At 44.0% G+C, this 16,902-nt stretch overlaps 1 protein-coding gene and 1 non-coding gene across 2 annotated transcripts in view; both read left to right on the top strand.

Annotated features, from left to right (window-relative positions):
- Positions 1–16,902, top strand: part of SEL1L3 (SEL1L family member 3) — a 126,467-nt gene that overhangs the window by 101,038 nt on the left and 8,527 nt on the right. The window contains 5 exon segments of the mRNA XM_049790005.1: positions 2,473–2,582; positions 7,953–8,033; positions 8,036–8,072; positions 9,384–9,526; positions 9,610–9,682. Coding sequence (XP_049645962.1) covers positions 2,473–2,582; positions 7,953–8,033; positions 8,036–8,072; positions 9,384–9,526; positions 9,610–9,682 — 444 coding nt within the window.
- Positions 13,598–13,704, top strand: LOC126033018 (U6 spliceosomal RNA). Its single transcript, XR_007504175.1, has one exon. It is a non-coding gene; the product is annotated as a U6 spliceosomal RNA (small nuclear RNA).

Here is a 16,902-nt window from a genome sequence, read left to right as displayed (position 1 = left end):
TTCAGTCCTCCAGTTACCCCCAGGGACTATACTTCTCAGCTTTCTTGGCATTGAGCTTCCAGTTCTTTCTGCCCTTTGGAACCTGATGGAGGTTCAAAGCCTTGTGGTGATGACTGGTGGGCTTCTCCTGCTGCCTTCTTCTGCCTGCAGCTCGGGCCAGCCTGCAGTACTCAGGAAGCAATGATGCTTTCTGCAGCATGGCCACTCTCCACTGGTCTAAAGCCCCTCAGAATGTTTTAGAGCTCTTCCGAAGCCCTGTCCACTGGCCCCAGTATGATAATCCTCCTTTTTCAATCCTCTGACGTGAATTCTAGTTTTCTCGTTAGACTGTGATAGATATAGACACCCTCTCTTTAAAAAAAAAAAATGTATGAGTGGGGAATGATTGAACCATATCTGTAAAATCACCCACATACTCTATTTTCACATTTTCTATTTCCTGGGTGAACAGGTCTGAAGCAGAGTCACTGCACGAAATAAGCCAAACCAGGCTGAGGGTGAAACATGTGTAGTCTGACAGTCTTGTATCTCGTGGCAAGTTGCCTGATATACTGTCATTTTTATTGAATACAGAGACCATCTCTAGGTGGGGGAGTAAGAACAGAGTAAGGACAGATAGCTCAGGCTATCCCGAGCCAGTGCCACCCAGGTTTACATGTAAGACCATCTCTATTTTGGGGTAAAACCAAGTTGTAAACAAAGAGATACAAAGAAACCAAGGATGACCTTTGTTTTAGGTGAAATAAGGTATAATCTAACACATACCCAATGGTGTTTCAGAGGCCTCCCCTTGCTTTGTACTCAGGGTTGCTCTGGGGAGTATGAATTATCAAGGAGCAAACTGGTCAGCTGTTTGCAAGGCAAGCTCCTTAACCACTGGACAATATCTCTGGCCCCTTTTTGGTTTTCTGTTTTGTTAATGAAAATTGTGCTGGTTTACCAGTGACTTCCAATACTGAAAAAATTTTCACCCCTCACTGTACTCATCATCAGCCTACCCCCGAATCATTGAGTTTCATGGTTGTACATTCCAACACCTTTACTTTTTCTCACCTGTCTGTCCACCAGCCCCCTTCTCTTGTTTTATTATTTTTTATTTATTTATTTTTCTTTGGATGTACCTGGAAGTGCTCACTGGCAGCTACTCCTGGTTTTGTGCTTAAGGTTCTTTCCAAACAAGTGCTTTGATCTACCCTATGTAGTGCTGGGGACTGAACTGGGGTCTACCACATACAAGGCAAGCACTTTCCCTCTTCCTCTTTTTTTTTTTTTTTTTGGTTTTTGGGCCACACCCGGCGGTGCTCAGGGGTTACTCTGGCTGTCTGCTCAGAAATAGCTCCTGGCAGGCACAGGGGACCATATGGGACACCAAGATTTGAACCAACCACTTTTAGTCCTGGATTGGCTGCTTGCAAGGCAAACGTCGCTGTGCTATCTCTCCGGGCCCCCCTCTTCCTCTTATAAACACAATCTTTCCCCTAAAAGTCTCCAATAGTAAAAGAGTGGTTTCTTTTTATTTAAATAAAAATTTAATTGAAAAACCATGAGATATACAATTACAAAGTTGTTCATGATTGAGTTTGTCATACAATGTCCAACACCCTTCACCAGGCATATTTTTATCATCAAGGTGCCTTTCCCTCCCACCCTCACTCTGCCTGCCTCTATAGCAGACATCTATCTCTCTCTCTCTCTCTCTCTCTCTCTCTCTCTCTCTCTCTCTCTCTCTCTCTCTCTCTCACACACACACACACACACACACACTCTCTCTCTCTCTCTCTCTCTCTCTCTCAATCTTAGATTTATTCCCTTGGTAATATATTCCCCATAGTGGCATGCACTTATAAAATGTTTTCCTCAGGGAAAAATTTTAATCTGCAACTTAGACAGAGTAAAGACACCCCCATCTGCTATCAGTTCCAGCAGCCGAATCTCAGATATGGAACCAGGTGCAGCCAACAGCCTGGACTTTGGCTGTAAAGTGGCTGGTCTCTCTCCCCTTCTCTTTCCCCAGCAGGGCAAGAAAAGAATCTGAGTGCTTTTCACAAAAGTTCTCCACTCTAGGCTGGAGGAATAGCACAGCAAGGTCTTCATGTGGCCCATTCTAGGTTCCATATGGTCTCCTGAGCCTGCCAGGAGGGATTTCTTTTTTTTTTTTTTTTTTTTTTTTGGTTTTTGGGCCACACCCGGTGGTGCTCAGGGGTTACTCCTGGCTGTCTGCTCAGAAATAGCTCCTGGCAGGCACGGGGGACCATATGGGACACTGGGATTCGAACCAACCACCTTTGGTCCTGGATCGGCTGCTTGCAAGGCAAACGCCGCTGTGCTATCTCTCCGGGCCCAGGAGGGATTTCTAAGTGCAGTCAGGAGTAGCCCTGAACTCTGCTAGATATGGCCTAAAAAAATGTTCCCCTCTTTGACCCCCAATCGGGGGCTTATCATTTCCATCGATCTCTGCTTTCTCTCCTTCAGCCTATTTGAAAATGGGAGACCTGTACTACTATGGCTATCCCAACCAGTCCCAGGACCTTGAGTTGTCTGTACAGATGTACGCACAAGCAGCCCTGGATGGAGACTCCCAGGTAAGACCCAGAGATGAGCAATGGGCATGAACTAGGCAACCTCAAGCCTAGCTGTCTCACTGTGCCTCAAGGTTGACTGTCTTTGTTTATTCCTTTGCACAGCCCCATGCTATGACACAAGGGGGGTGGGAAAGATACTGACCCTTTATGAGCATTTGTTGAGCTCCCACTGTGTTTCTCACACCAGGGGCTATTAAGTGGCGATTATTGCCCCACTTTATACACCAAGACAAGGTAGTGAAGAAATTGCTCAAAGCCAATAGTAGGTGAAGCTTCTGGCTCCAAGCCTTAGGAGTCTTTCTAGCAGATTCCATCAAGCTACCTCAAACCAAGGTAGAAAGTCAGGAACTTAGACTTGTGATCCAAATGGTCCAAATGCTACAGGATTGTTTGCCATTATAGTGGGTTCAGCATTTCTGTGATGGGACTCTCAGTCACTTTGGAGGAGTGGAACTAGGTCACTCTTGGCAATGCTCATGGAATTACTTGTGGAATTACTCAGGAATTATACCTGGAAATATTCAGGGAACCAGTGGGATATTGGAGATTGAACTTGGGTCAACCACCTGCAAAGCAAACACCTTACCACTATATATTACTATAGCCCCTCAATTACTTTTAAAAAAAACTTATTGGGTTCAAGATACAGTGCACTGAACTGAACATTTGCTTTGGCATGCAGGATAGCTGGTATGATCCCCGGTACCACCTATTGTTCTACCCAGACATCACCAGGACCAGAGCCAGGAATCACCCATGAGCACTGCCAGATGTGGCCCATAACAAACAATAACCAAAAAGAATACTGGTGTTGAATATATTGTAGACAATTTCTTTGGGGAATTATGCCTTTGTGCTTCTGAGTGCACTCTGAGTGTGCATTTTGGGGAACATTAGAAACGCAGAAGTGAGGTGTCCTCAGTGTATTGTGGAAGTCATGTCCACTATCTCTGTTTTTCTACTGTGTAAGTTAAACCTAGTCCCCCTGTTAGAATGATTATTGCTTGAGTTTCTCCCTGGAAAAATGAAGATCTTTCCTTTCTCACTGATAGATTTTCCTGGGGAGAGAATTTGGCCGTGGTGCAGAAATCTGTTTCCCCTCCAATTTTTACACGCTAGTTTCCTTCAGGAGGAGTTGCCTGCAGCAGTGATGACTATGTGGTACTCCTGTGATTCGTTTTTTCCCTCCTTCCTTCTTCATTGGCTTGGATGAGAATTATCCCATGGGCTCTTAGGGTTATTTCTGAGATGGGAGTTGGAGTCCTTGCTCTCATTCTCTTGGTAAAAAGTTTCCAGTGTCACACTGTTAAAGGAAATCATAGAGCAAAATTTAATCTCCCTCTATCTCTATCAATTGGCTCTTTTTTTTGGCTGTGCTCAGGGTTTACTCCTGGTTTTGTGCTCAGGGATCATTTCTGACATTTCTCAGGGGACCGTATGAAGTGCCAGGGATTGAACCAGGGTCAGTTGCATACTAAGCAAGTGCCTTCCCTATTCTACTATGTCTCATTAATCAGGTGGTACTTTATGGGGTGCTTATCTTCCTATCTCACTCTCTTTCCCTTCGTAGTCGTGTGCACATGGCAAATCCCTATGTCACTGAGACTTTTTTTGTCATCTGTAAACAGTACCTCCCTCACAGGTTATGAGTATTCAAGGCTTTGTTTGTTCTTACTTGTTGAGTGAACTCAAGAGTACATGATCCTAGTTCATTATTCTTTCTCTGGAATAAACAAGAAGGAAATGGTGTTAAAAAGGCTTGACACAGAGCCACACTGCCTTAAATGACATCTGAGTCATTCCAAATTAGTTGAAAACTATATTTTATATGTATATATATGTATTTATATATATACTATATATATATCAGTTCTGATGTTTTGGGTTTCAGTTTTTGGTTTTGTGTGTGTGTGTTTTGTTGTTTTTGTATTTTTTTACCTGAAAATCAATGAGATAAAAACAAATGGGCCAGATAATTGGTTCAAAGGACTAGAGCTTACATGAGGGATTCCCAGGTTCAATACCCGCCATCACTTGGTTCCCTGAACACTGGTTTGAGTACTCAAAAGAAAAAAAATGCATCCAAAGAGACTTTTATATTTAATTTTTTATTGGGGGGTGTAGGTTGTGGGGGGGATCATATCTAGTTGTGCATAGAGCTTACTTCTGGCTCTGTACTCAGGTGCTAAGGATACTGTATATGGTTCCAGGGATCAAACTAGGGTCAGCCTGGTACTACTTCTTTAGCCAAAAGGAGACTTTTAATAGGACAAATAATATCTAAAGACTACTCACGTTCTGTGGTAAGAACTGCGCATCTTCATGTCTTCCTGTTTCCTTCCAGTGTCTGCCCACGGGACATGTGTCTTGGTAATGGTCACTGGAGCATACATATTCCAATATGCCTCCTCTCACATTGTGTAGGAAAGGGCACATCTCATCATACGATTTCTGGCTTTGTTCCTCTTGATCATTGTCCTCTGATCTGTCAAGTTGATGTATTGTCATTTATCTCAGTGTGAACATTCAAATTCTTTTGTTTGTAGTCATTGATTTGAGACATTCATATCTGGGTCAGCCATAGTCTTGGACCCTTAGACATGGTGGGACATAAGCTAATGGACAGTGTTTTTGCCCTTGTGGATTTATGGCCTTTCAAGGAAGATCAAGAGGTGATTCTCTTTGTGCTGTAATTACAACTGGTGCCATAATGAACATTTTCATATTTCCTTTCCCCCCTCTTCATCTAAACCACTTACTTATAATTTGAAGGACTTTGTGACTGAGTCAAATGGCCTTAAATGGCTTCACAGCTACACAATAATCGAATGTTGCCTGTTTGCTCCCCAGATAGGCTTTCCAAATGAATGCATCATCCCTCAGGGTGAAGGGTGGAGAGTAACTGAAATCTTGCTAGCACTGGATATTTTTGTGACTATATTTTGCTAATTGAATAATTATAATTTGATTCTTATTGTTTTGAATTGCATTGACTTGATTATTAGTGAGAATGGGCACTTTTACATACTTGTCTTTGATAATTGACTATGTTTTATTTTGCATGATTCCCTATTCTTAGTCTTTTCTTGCTTATCTATTTAAATTTGGGTCCTTTTTAAAAATTTAATGCAGAATGAGCTCATTGTACTCTTGCCCAGAAGATAATGAACCTTTAAGTTATTACACTGAATGCAAATACTCCCAACTCTATTTTCCCATTTATTTTAATACTGTTATTTTTCCATTGCTGGAGAAATTAACATTTCATAAAGTCTTTTTTTCCCTTCTAATATCTCCTGTTTTAAACGTATCTTCCTTGTAAGGAATTGTGAGGATATCTATTTCTGCTTTTGTGTATGTGTGCATATATATCTAAGTGTCTTAACACTTTGACCAGTTCTTTCTTTTTCTTTCTTTCTTTCTTTCTTTCTTTCTTTCTTTCTTTCTTTCTTTTTCTTTCTTTCTTTCTTTCTTTTCTTCTTTCTTTCTTTCTTTCTTTCTTTCTTTCTTTCTTTCTTTCTTTTCCTTTCTTTCTATTTCTTCCTTTCTTTCTCCTTCCTTCCCTCTTTCCCTTCCTTCCTTCCTTCCTTCCTTCCCTCCTTCCTCTTCCTTCCTTCCTTCATCCTTCCCTTCCTTCCTTCCTTCCTTTCCTTCCTTCCTTCCTTCCTTCCTTCCTTCCTTCCTTCCTTCCTTCCCTTCCTTCCTTCCTTCCTTCCTTCCTTCCTTCCTTCCTTCCTTCCTTTCCCTTCTTCTTCCTTCCTTCCTTCCTTCCTTCCTTCCTTCCTTCATCTTCCTTCCTTCCTTCTTTCTTCCTTTCATCGCAGTAGAATCCAAGGGCTCTTAGTACTTTAGTGTGTTTGAAGGTTTTTGATGGTTATGACTCTGAACCCCCATCTGCTTGTGTTTGAATGCCAGCTCTACCCCTTTCCAGCTATGTGACCTTACGCAAGTTCCTGAATCTCTCTATGCCTTGAATTGCACTTTTCTAGAATAGGGAGGACCAGAGCACTTAGCTCAGTGTTTTATCATGAGGATGTATCATAGTAAAGACTATGCAGCAGTGGCTCAAACCAACAGACACCAGAAAGTGTCCACTGCCATGACTTTGGCTATGGCCATTGTACAGAATGGTAGAGATCTAGTGGGCTGAAATTTTAACTTAGGAGCTAGAGTAATAGCCACAGCAGCTAGGGCCCTGCTTGCCATGAAGCAACCAGGTTTTATCCCTAGCACCCCATATTTTTCCACAAGTCCCATTTGGTGTGATCCTGAAGGACAGAGCCAGGACATTCAACTATGAGCACTGCTGGTAGTGGCCCTGAGACTAAAAAATAAAATAAGAAAATATTCACTTAGCTGTGTTAACCAAAGGGAGACTGTGGGTCACTATAATAGTCTGTGGAGTCTTGGAAGGGAAGCAGCCCTGGATCATTTGTCCTGTGGCATATGGTGCAGCATTTCTGGTTCATTTTTGGGTCTAACTCCAACTCACCCAATGCAACCTTTTGCCTCATGGCTACAACACCTTCATTCTCACCAAGCCCCTTGACTCATCAGACCAGATTTTATTTGGCTCTGGTAGGGAAGATCCTGCTGCACTGCTAGGGTCATAATAGTAGGGTACAGAGAAGAAAAAACAGGGCTGCATGGTAGAGGGGCAGCACTGATCCAAGTGGGGGGGGTAGGACCACTCATCTGCTCTGTGTATAAAGACTCTCCCTTGGGCCCGGAGAGATAGCACAGTGGTGTTTACCATGCAAGCAGCCAATCCAGGACCAAAGGTGGTTGGTTCAAATCCCGGTGTCCCATATGGTCCCCCGTGCCTGCCAGGAGCTATTTCTGAGCAGACAGTCAGGAGTAACCCTGAGCGACCGCCGGGGGTTGTGACCCAAAAACCAAAAAATAAAAAAAAAAAAGACTCTCCCTTGCCATGATGCTCATGGGGACAGTCCTTACTGCAGAAGTACCAGATTCACTTTCTGCCATGGCAGAGCATGGAAACCCAGGGTTGAGCAGACATAAGATAGCTGGGCAGTGTGTAGCTCGACTGGCCTTCTGGTTTGGCAGACACCACAAGGACAATGTTTTTCTTGCAAGATCAGTCTTAGGAGAGTGAGCAGGGAAGGACAAGGGTCCCCTGGTTTGAATGGCCTGCCGAGCAGATTGGGGCGCAGCATCCCTCTAAACGCCTCCTTGTTCTTCTGCAAATGAATGTCTCAGATGTGTGCATTTGGGGAACAATCATCAGTGAAGCTGACAAAAACCATCTGGCTCTAGGGACAAAAGAGAGTGAGAGTGAGAGCAAAGGACTCTGTAGAGGTGGGACTGGGGTGAATGCTGATGAAGAATGTGTGTCCTGGTTCTGCCAAGGGGTTGATGAACTTGAATCTGTGGCTTCTTGGCAGGGCTTCTTTCAACCTGGCTCTGCTCATTGAGGAAGGTGCTAACATCCCCCAACCCATATCCTGGATTTTTTGGAAATTGACCCAAGTGTCCATTCGAGTAATTTCCTCCATCCTCCAGGAGCTGTACTGAAAGGTGAGTTCCTGGGCTCTGGAAGGCCGGTGGTCGCTTTCTTAGTTCCTATTAGGCCTTCTCTTAGTTTACAGTGCTTGCTGATCACAAAAATGGGGATCCATTTCAAATAGGGGAATCCTCCTATATTTCTGGGGATAGTGACTAATCACTCTAAGCTTAGTGCCTTGCATGCTTGTGGCCCTAAGAGTACTGCAAAAAAAATATTTTTAGAAATGTGCATCGTTGACAGTAAAGCAATTCACAGAATCTCCATTAATAAAATTTTTTTTATTTATTTATTTTTTGTTTGTTTTTTGTTTTGGGGTCACACCTGGCAGCGCTCAGGAGTTACTCCTGGCTCCACACTCAGAAATTGCTCCTGGCAGGCACAGGGGACCATATGAGATACCGGGATTTGAACCAATGGCCTTCTGCATGAAAGGCAAATGCCTTACCTCCATACTATCTCTCCAGCCCCAATAAAAAAATTTTAAATAGGGCTTGAGAGATAGTTAGCAGGTAAGGCTCTCGCCTTGCATGAACCCAATCTGAATTTGAACCACAGCATTCCATGTGGTCCCTGAGCACCACCACAAGTGATTCCTAAGTGGAGAGCCAGGAGTAACCCTGGAGCATCACCAGATGTAGCCCCCAAACAAACCAAAATTAAAATTAAGGGGAGCAAAGGAAGCTCAGCTAAACACTCTCTCTTCCTTTTTTTTTTTTATATCTGAGATGTCATATACAAAATGAGAGTGATGTGAGGTTCAATTGCTGAGTATTGGTTTTTCCAGGAGATGCTAAAGTTTCACTGTGCCCCACAACTGCACCCTTCCTTTTGAGAAATATGGGGATGCAGTGGCCAGCTGTACGTGACACAGACCTAAGGTGTGGTGTGGTTCAGCCCCTACCTATCACCAGTTTTGGAGTCTCCCTGGACTTGTTGGCTTTTCTATTCACCAAGCAATAGAGTTACTGTGGTAACTTCTGCCAGACTCCTAGAATTACAGGCTGATTCCAGACCCTTCAGACCTGCCCTTAATGCATAGCAGGGTCAAGTGCATGTCTTTCATGCATGAGACCTTGGTTTTCTCAAAATGCATCGCAGAACATAGAAGCACGCATACAACACCACACACTCGCATGCATATAGACACAAATATACACAACACATAGATGCGTACACACATATGCACACACACACACACACACACATCAACTGGCCTTGTTTCTTTGCCACTCAAGTGCACCCCATTCCTGGACTCCAGCCCTGTGCCTACCCAGCTCGCCACCCCATCAGGCTGCCCCTGCTTTCTGCCTGCAGGTGCTGGAACCACAGCCCGGAGGAGTCCTTCAGCCCCTGCTCCCTGGCCTGGCTCTACCTGCACCTCCGCCTACTCTGGAGCGCCGTCCTGCACTCGGCCCTGGTAGGTGCCCTTTGACCCCCGCCTCACCTGCTCCCTGACCGTGATCATTGGCTGATGCCTCTGTGTCCTTCTCACCTTCGCAGATCTACTTCCTGGGCACCTTCCTGCTATCCATGCTGATCGCCTGGATCATGCAGTATTTCCAGACATTTTCAGGTAAGGATATCTCAGAAGCTGTAGCAGGTTCTTCTCCTGACTTTTTCCATCCCTCCTCTTTCTGTCATTGGGAGTGAATTGGGGAGTAGAATTCTGGGGGTTCTGGTGACCACAGTAAATCAGTGTTTTCAAAGGAAACGGATTGGGGTGATGGTGGAGGGAAGGAAGGAGGGCGAGAGAGACAGAGACAGAGAGACAGAGAAGCAGGCAGGATGCTGCTTGCAAGTGGCTGAGCCATACTTAAGCTCCATGTGGCCCTCCAAACCTACTAGGAGTGATCCTGGAGCACAGAGCCAGGTGTACGCACTGAGGACAGCCAGGGGTAAGTACTGAGTGTGGCCCCAAAAATGAATCAAAGAGCAAAAGTAAGTAGGGTTACCTTTAAGAAAAGCTTAAGAACTGGAGCTCTGACACTCTTTCAGCGTGAACTTTTCCCCCTTGATCCTAGTCATGTGTGGGAAGCCTGTCGACAGGGAGAATGCTCAAAGGATTGAGCAAACATGTTCTGTGTAGTGAAGCCCTGTTTCATCCCCAGTACCACATGACACCACCTTAGCACTGCCGGAGGTGGGCCCCAAAATTAAAACAAAATTATTTTTTAAATGTTTTAAAATAGGGGCTGGCAAGATAGTTCATGGGTTAAGGCTCTTAATTTGCCTTGCATATATCCTACCCAGGCTTGATCTCTAGCACCACATGTGGTCCCTCAAGCACTGCCAGCAGTGATCCCTGAGCACGGCTTTATGTGGCTAACAGGGAAAAAAGCATAATTCTGAGACATAGTTCTGCATCTTGAAGGTAGATTCTGTGGAGATCAGGAAGATCAGTTGCATGCCTGGTGCTAGAGTAGCAGTTTGGTACTAGACTATATGACTGATGCTAGATTACCTGGTTGGTGCTAGATCACATGATTGGTTCTAGAGTTGCAGTCTAATGCTAGAATTTTTCAGCACCTTGAATGGCTTCCAAGGAAATCAAAGTCACCTGTGAAGTTCACAGGGATAGTCACAAAAGTCACAAATAGGTAGGTACATCACCCTAGGCATGGCATTGGAGCACTTGCACCACTGCCCTTTACATGGCAGATACTGAAATGCGAAAGGGACTCTTTTCCCGCTGATTTCCATGCTGGGCAGGATCTTGCTATGGTACAGATCTAAAACATCACCATTTCTCCCTGATTTACCTGAGGAGGCTAGTCAGGAGCCATCCAGTGCCTCTCCAGGCTCCATACCCGGTTGGTGCCAGCTTATAAATTCTCCTTATGCAGATTCTGTCCTGTCCCTAAATTTGTTGCCAGGTAGGAGCACAATTTATTTTGCATCTTGTCACTGTTTTCCATTTCAAATTATCTTTGTCATTTTTACTCTGTAGAAATATTGTTATGATTATTACAAATGCAATTCCGTGAGAGGAGCTGAAAATTGTCATTATGACTTTATGCCAGCTGGTAGCCATGAAAATTCATGGACTGGTGGATGGAGTGGCTTTTATCAGGCACCTTCCTCCTCCTCTTCCTTCTCCTCCTCCTCCTTTTCCTCCTCTTCCTTCTCCTCTTCACCTTCTCCTCTTGTCCTCCTCTTTTTCACCTTCTCCTCCTCCCATTTCTTCCTGCTCTCCGATGGATCTTTTATTCCCAGTCCTTTTGGCTTTCTCACATCTTCCCTTGCACATTTTTATAAACTCTTTGATTTGCTTCATGCCCTGTGCCCAGACTTCTTTCCTCTTAACTTTCCTGTGAGACATCTGAAAGTGGCATCTTAACCATCATTTTAGTCCATGCCCTTCACTTCAGTGATGAAGGAAATAGAGGCTGAAGAGGGAGAAGGCTGCCTCCAAATCTCCGAAGTCCTAGGAAGGATGGAGGGCAGCTGAAATGTCCAACTTGTTCAGGCTCCTACCACTTGAAATAGTGTTTACCACTGGACTCCCCCAGCATCCAGAAATAGTCCACAGCATGTCTGGGTACCTGAAATGAATAATAATGAACCTATTTACACACATAATTTGATTTTATTTGGGTCTGAGGACACACCTGGCAGGACTCAGGGATTTCTCTTGACTCTATGCTCAGCGATCACTACTGGAGGGGCTTGGGGGCCCATACGTGTTTCCAGTCATTGAACTAAACCAGGGTCAGCTGTGTACCTAACCACAATACTATCTCTTCAGCACTATGCATCTTTTTAAAAAGAATGTCTGGGGAGGGGAGGTGCCCCGGAGTGAGCACAGAATACAGGGTAGGGCACTTGCCTTGCACATGGCTGATCTGAGTTTAATCCCCAGGATCCCATATGGTTCTCTGAGCACATCCAGGAGTGATTTTTTTTTTTTTTTTTTTTGGTGTTTGGCCCACACCCGGTGACACTCAGAGGTTACTCCTGGCTATGCACTCAGAAATCTCTCCTGGCTCATGGGGCCATATGGGACCCATGATCGAACCCAGGTCCATCTTGGGTCAACCGCGTGCAAGGCAAATGCCCTACCACTATGCTATCGCTTCGGCCCCAAGCAGGAGTGATTTTTGAATGCAGATCCAGGAATAACCCCTGAAAATGCTGGGTGTGACCAAAGAAACAAAACCAAAAGGTCTGGGGCTGAAGAGATGATTCAATGGGTCAATGGATTGAGAACACACTTTGCATGACCCTTGGCAGCCCGTGGTCCCCTAACCTCCTCAGGATCAACCAATAAGCACCTTGCCAGTAGCTGCCCAATGCCTGAACAAAGTCCTTCAGAGCACTACAAAGAAAAACTAAAGGGCTGGAGAGATAGCATGGAGGTAAGGTGTTTGCCTTTCATGCAGGAGGTCATTGGTTCGAATCCCAGCATCCCATATGGTCCCCCGTGCCTGCCAGGAGCTATTTCTGAGCAGACAGCCAGGAGTAACCCCTGAGCACTGCCGGGTGTGATCCAAAAACCACACACAAAAAAAAAAAAAAAAGAAAAAGAAAAAAAAAAGAAAAAGAAAAACTAAAAGGAAAGTTTTTATAATAAGAGAAAATATTTCAGTGTGTAACTTCTAGCTCTGTGCTTTTTAAGTGTACATGCTCAGAATCACCCGAGGTTCTTGCTTAAATGCATTTTGATTCAGCAGGTTGCAGGGCAGGAATCTGAGACTCTACATTTGCTGCTGGGTATTGTCCAGCAGTCCTATTTTATGGACCACAATTAGATCCTTTGGCCTGGAAGCAAAAAGAAACTCCACATTATGCTCCCAAAGGTGTAAAGGTGCTTTATTGTGTGCAGCGAATCTTGGTTTGAATCCCCAGCACTGCATGTCTTTAAGCACTCCCAGGACTGACCCTTGAATGTTACCTGGTGTGACCCCAAAAGATGCCTCCCCCCACAATACTGCCTACCAGCCTTGTTAGCATTCATGTCAAGAGTTAAAATATGCAAGGACCAGAGTAATAGCACAACAGTAGAGCATTTTCCTTGCACATAGCCAACCCGGGCTTTATATCTGGCATCTCTGGGCTCTTGAGCCTGCCAGGAGTAATTTTTGAGTGCAGAGCCAGAAGTAACCCCTGAGCACCACGAGGTGTGGCCCCAAAACCACCACCCAAAAAGAAAGCAGTTAAAATATGTTTTGGCGAGAAAAATATTATAATAGGTAGGGCATTTACCTTGTGTGCAGCTGACCAGAGTTTGATCCCTGGTATCTTGTCTGGTCCCTTGAGCCCACCAAGAATGATCCCTGAGCACAGCACCATCCGTATATTCTGTGCTAGATGTGACCTCAAACAAAACAAAACAGTAAAAGTTAAAATACACAGGTACTGGGGGTTGGATTCAAAGGGGTGGAACACATGCTTTGCACTCAATATCTCTGGTTCCATCTTGGCACCATATGGTCCCCTGAGCATCTCCAGTTGTAGCCCCAAAGGGATCAAGACTTAAAATATGTAGCAGGTGCTTGCTTCGGCAGCACATATGCTAAAATTGGAACGATAGAGAGAAGATTAGCATGACCCCTGTGCAAGGATGACACGCAAATTTGTGAAGCATTCTATATTTAAAAAAATATGTAGCAGGCAAACATTCATATTAGTTTAAAATTGTCAAAAAATGGGCCCGAGCCATACTTCAGTGGGTAAGCAGTTGCCTACATGTGATGGACCTGGGTTTGATTCTCAGCACCATATGTGGTTTCCTGAGCACTATCAGGAGTAATCCGAGTGCAGAACCTGGAATAAGCCTTGGGAACTATCAGGTTTAGGTCAAAATCAACAAAAATAGTCAGGAAATAAGGCAAGGAAAATGTGAACACATCCAAGAGAAGACACTAATGTTTCCTGAAAGGGCCAACTTCTCATCACTATGGAACCCCCAGGCCTAGAGGAGTTGCTAACCAGACCATCAAACTGTCCCTGGGAAGTGGAAAGATGTATTTGGTGCAGGGAGTGAGCTCCACTATGCCTCTGGCACCAACTGCAGGAGGCTGGAAGGATTAGTTCTGCATAACCTTGTATGTAGGACAGCTACTGTAAATAAGGGACCTTTGTCATTTCCTGCTTTGCATTCCCCTGCCCCACAGTCAGTTGTTTTTGGAAGTTAATGACTTATGGGCAAACCTTTACACCAAGCCATCTATTTTCTGTTTCGCTCCCACTCCCATCATTTTCTTACTAAGTTTATAAGCCCTATGACATATGGTCAGTGCATTGCTGCATGAAATTGTCCCATCTGTGTTCAAGGGACAATAGTAGCAAACAGCACAGGTTCAAGATGAAGGTAACTCAGAGAACCCCTGTGCCCCCAGCTGTGTCACCTTGGGGCAAGGGAAAATGTGGATAATATGCCTCAGTTTCCAAGTTTTTTTCTTCCTTTTTGTTTTTTGGTTTTTGGGGCCACACCTGGTAGTGCTCAGGAGTTACTCATGGCTCTGTGCTCAGAAATTGCTCCTGACAGGCTCAGGGAGACCATATGGGATGCTGGGTATCGAACCCAGGTCCATCTGGGTCTGCCCTACCACTGTTATCACTCCAGCCTTAAATTTTAAATTTTTTAATGATATAATTTTTATTTTAAACATAGTAGCTTACATATCATTCACAGTAATATTCCAGGTACATATTTACATTGAATCAGGGGAATTCCCACCACCAAATTGTCCTCCTCCCACATCCGCTCCCATCTTGCCTCCCGTAACCTCCACTCTCCCCCCAGGGGCTGCTAGAATGTGTGGTCCCCTCTGTGTCTAGTTATTACTTAGTGGTCTTATAATTGTTTGGTCTTGGTACCTCCATTACTGCCCCCTCTAATTGGGAGGCGGGACTAGATAGTTCAAGTTATGTGGTTTTGTTTGAGGAAGAGAAAAGTAATAAAATGGGGTAAAAATCAACTACGCCGACTATGGGCAGAGTCATTCTAGAGGCTCTCCACCTTAGTTTGAGAGACGAAGGGGAAAAAAAGGTGAAACACCACAACAGTTCAAAAAGAGGTATCAAATAAGATATCCAGTGAGCACTGCAGCAATAAAGATATGCACCACATAATTGCCATGGTCATGAGATAGAAAACATGACAAAGTGCAAAAAGGAAGAAGAGAAAAGAAGAAAGAAAAAGTAAATATATAAATAAAAAAATGGACAACTACTACAATATCCACCCCAAAACAACGAAATCGACAAAACCTAGATAAAAGAAAAAAAAAGATTATTTTGTGCTTTTTGTCTCTTTTTTTCCCCCTCCTGCATAGGCACAGTAAATATTAGGGTCATTCAAAATGGGAATCCCCTTGGCCTAAGAGATACAGGGTTTCTCCACCCTTGGAATATATTGTCATGGGATTATCTATAGATTCCTTTCAAGTTCATTTACTCTCCCCTTGTTGCTTTTGTGGTGTATGGAAGACTTCTGCTCCGATCTGGATGATAAAAACAGACCTCTATATCTAGAGGTCTCAATCTGTGCACAGGTCAAGGAGTGGAATTTTTTTGTTTGTTTGTTTTTGGGCCACACCCGGCGGTGCTCAGTGGTTACTCCTGGCTGTCTACTCAGAAATAGCTCCTGGCAGGCATGGGGGATCATATGGGACACCGGGATTCGAACCAACCACCTTAGGTCCTGGATCGGCTGATTGCAAGGCAAACACCGCTGTGCTATCTCTCCGGGCCCCAAGGAGTGGAATTTATGATGAGATCTTTCTTTGTGATTTTAGAAGTTCTGTTTGCTCAGTGTCATTTTAATCTGTCTTCTGTGGTTGGTGGTCTTAGCCCTTGCGATGAACCTCGGATGGAGCCTGGGATATCGTCTTTCGTTATGTTTCCAGAAGACCCATTCAGTTGCAATTGCCTCAGTCAGGTCTCTGGAATTAGAGGTCATGGTTGTTGTGCAGGTCGTAGAACAAACCCTAGACTAGGGCTTTCTTTTTGGTCCCAGAATACATACTTCCTGGTCATGGCTCTATCAGCCAATCATCTGTTGATCACGTTCTTGGCTTTTGCACAGCCCACAGTGTGACATGTCTTCTGATTTTGTTTTATCGTTAGTTGGTGAGGTAGGATAACCTGTTCTTATGTCCATTTGTTCCCAATTTTCTTGTTGTCAGGATATCATATTAGAACTGGCACATGTTGGTGTTCGAGCAGTATTCAGGATGTCCCAGATGGGATTTGGTTCCTGTAGCTGTTGTGAAAAACTGTGTCGTTTCCATGTCTGAGGTTCAGGGTTCAAGTCTGGACGGATGGTGTCTAATTTCCTGGAGTCTAAGATGGATCCACATGACATATTTTCAAGGTGGGAGATTCCCCTGTATTTTAAATAAGTATGAGTTCTTATCCCTAGTAGATAAGAGCTTATTTATATACGTGAGATTTCCCCTTTTTTAGTGTGCCTTTGCAGGAAGAAATAGTGCTTCATTATATTGCCAGTGCATTTGAGAGTGAAAGAGAAGAACAGAGAAACAAGTCACACACACCCAAAAAACATAAAAATAGAAATAAAAAAATATATTTGCTTACATATGTATAGTGAAAAATGATTTTAAGTAAAATGAAATAAAAAATAAAGAGGTAGTGTTATACAGGTCTTATGATGGAAGTATAGGTTTCCCCATTGTCTTTTGAGATTTTCTTGTGAGTGTGGGTTCCCAGGCGCCTTTTCATCACACACCCTGCCTTTCTTGAGATTGGTAAAAGATTTTGAGGGCAGGGGATTCTTGTGTAGAGTTATTGCATTGTGAGTCCTATTTAGGGCATAAGTCTGGTATCCGC

This window comes from Suncus etruscus, chromosome 16 (genome assembly GCF_024139225.1).
Source record: "Suncus etruscus isolate mSunEtr1 chromosome 16, mSunEtr1.pri.cur, whole genome shotgun sequence".
Classification (NCBI taxonomy): domain Eukaryota; kingdom Metazoa; phylum Chordata; class Mammalia; order Eulipotyphla; family Soricidae; genus Suncus; species Suncus etruscus.
Note: the sequence above shows the minus strand (reverse complement) of the source record. Positions and strands in the feature narration are given on the sequence as shown.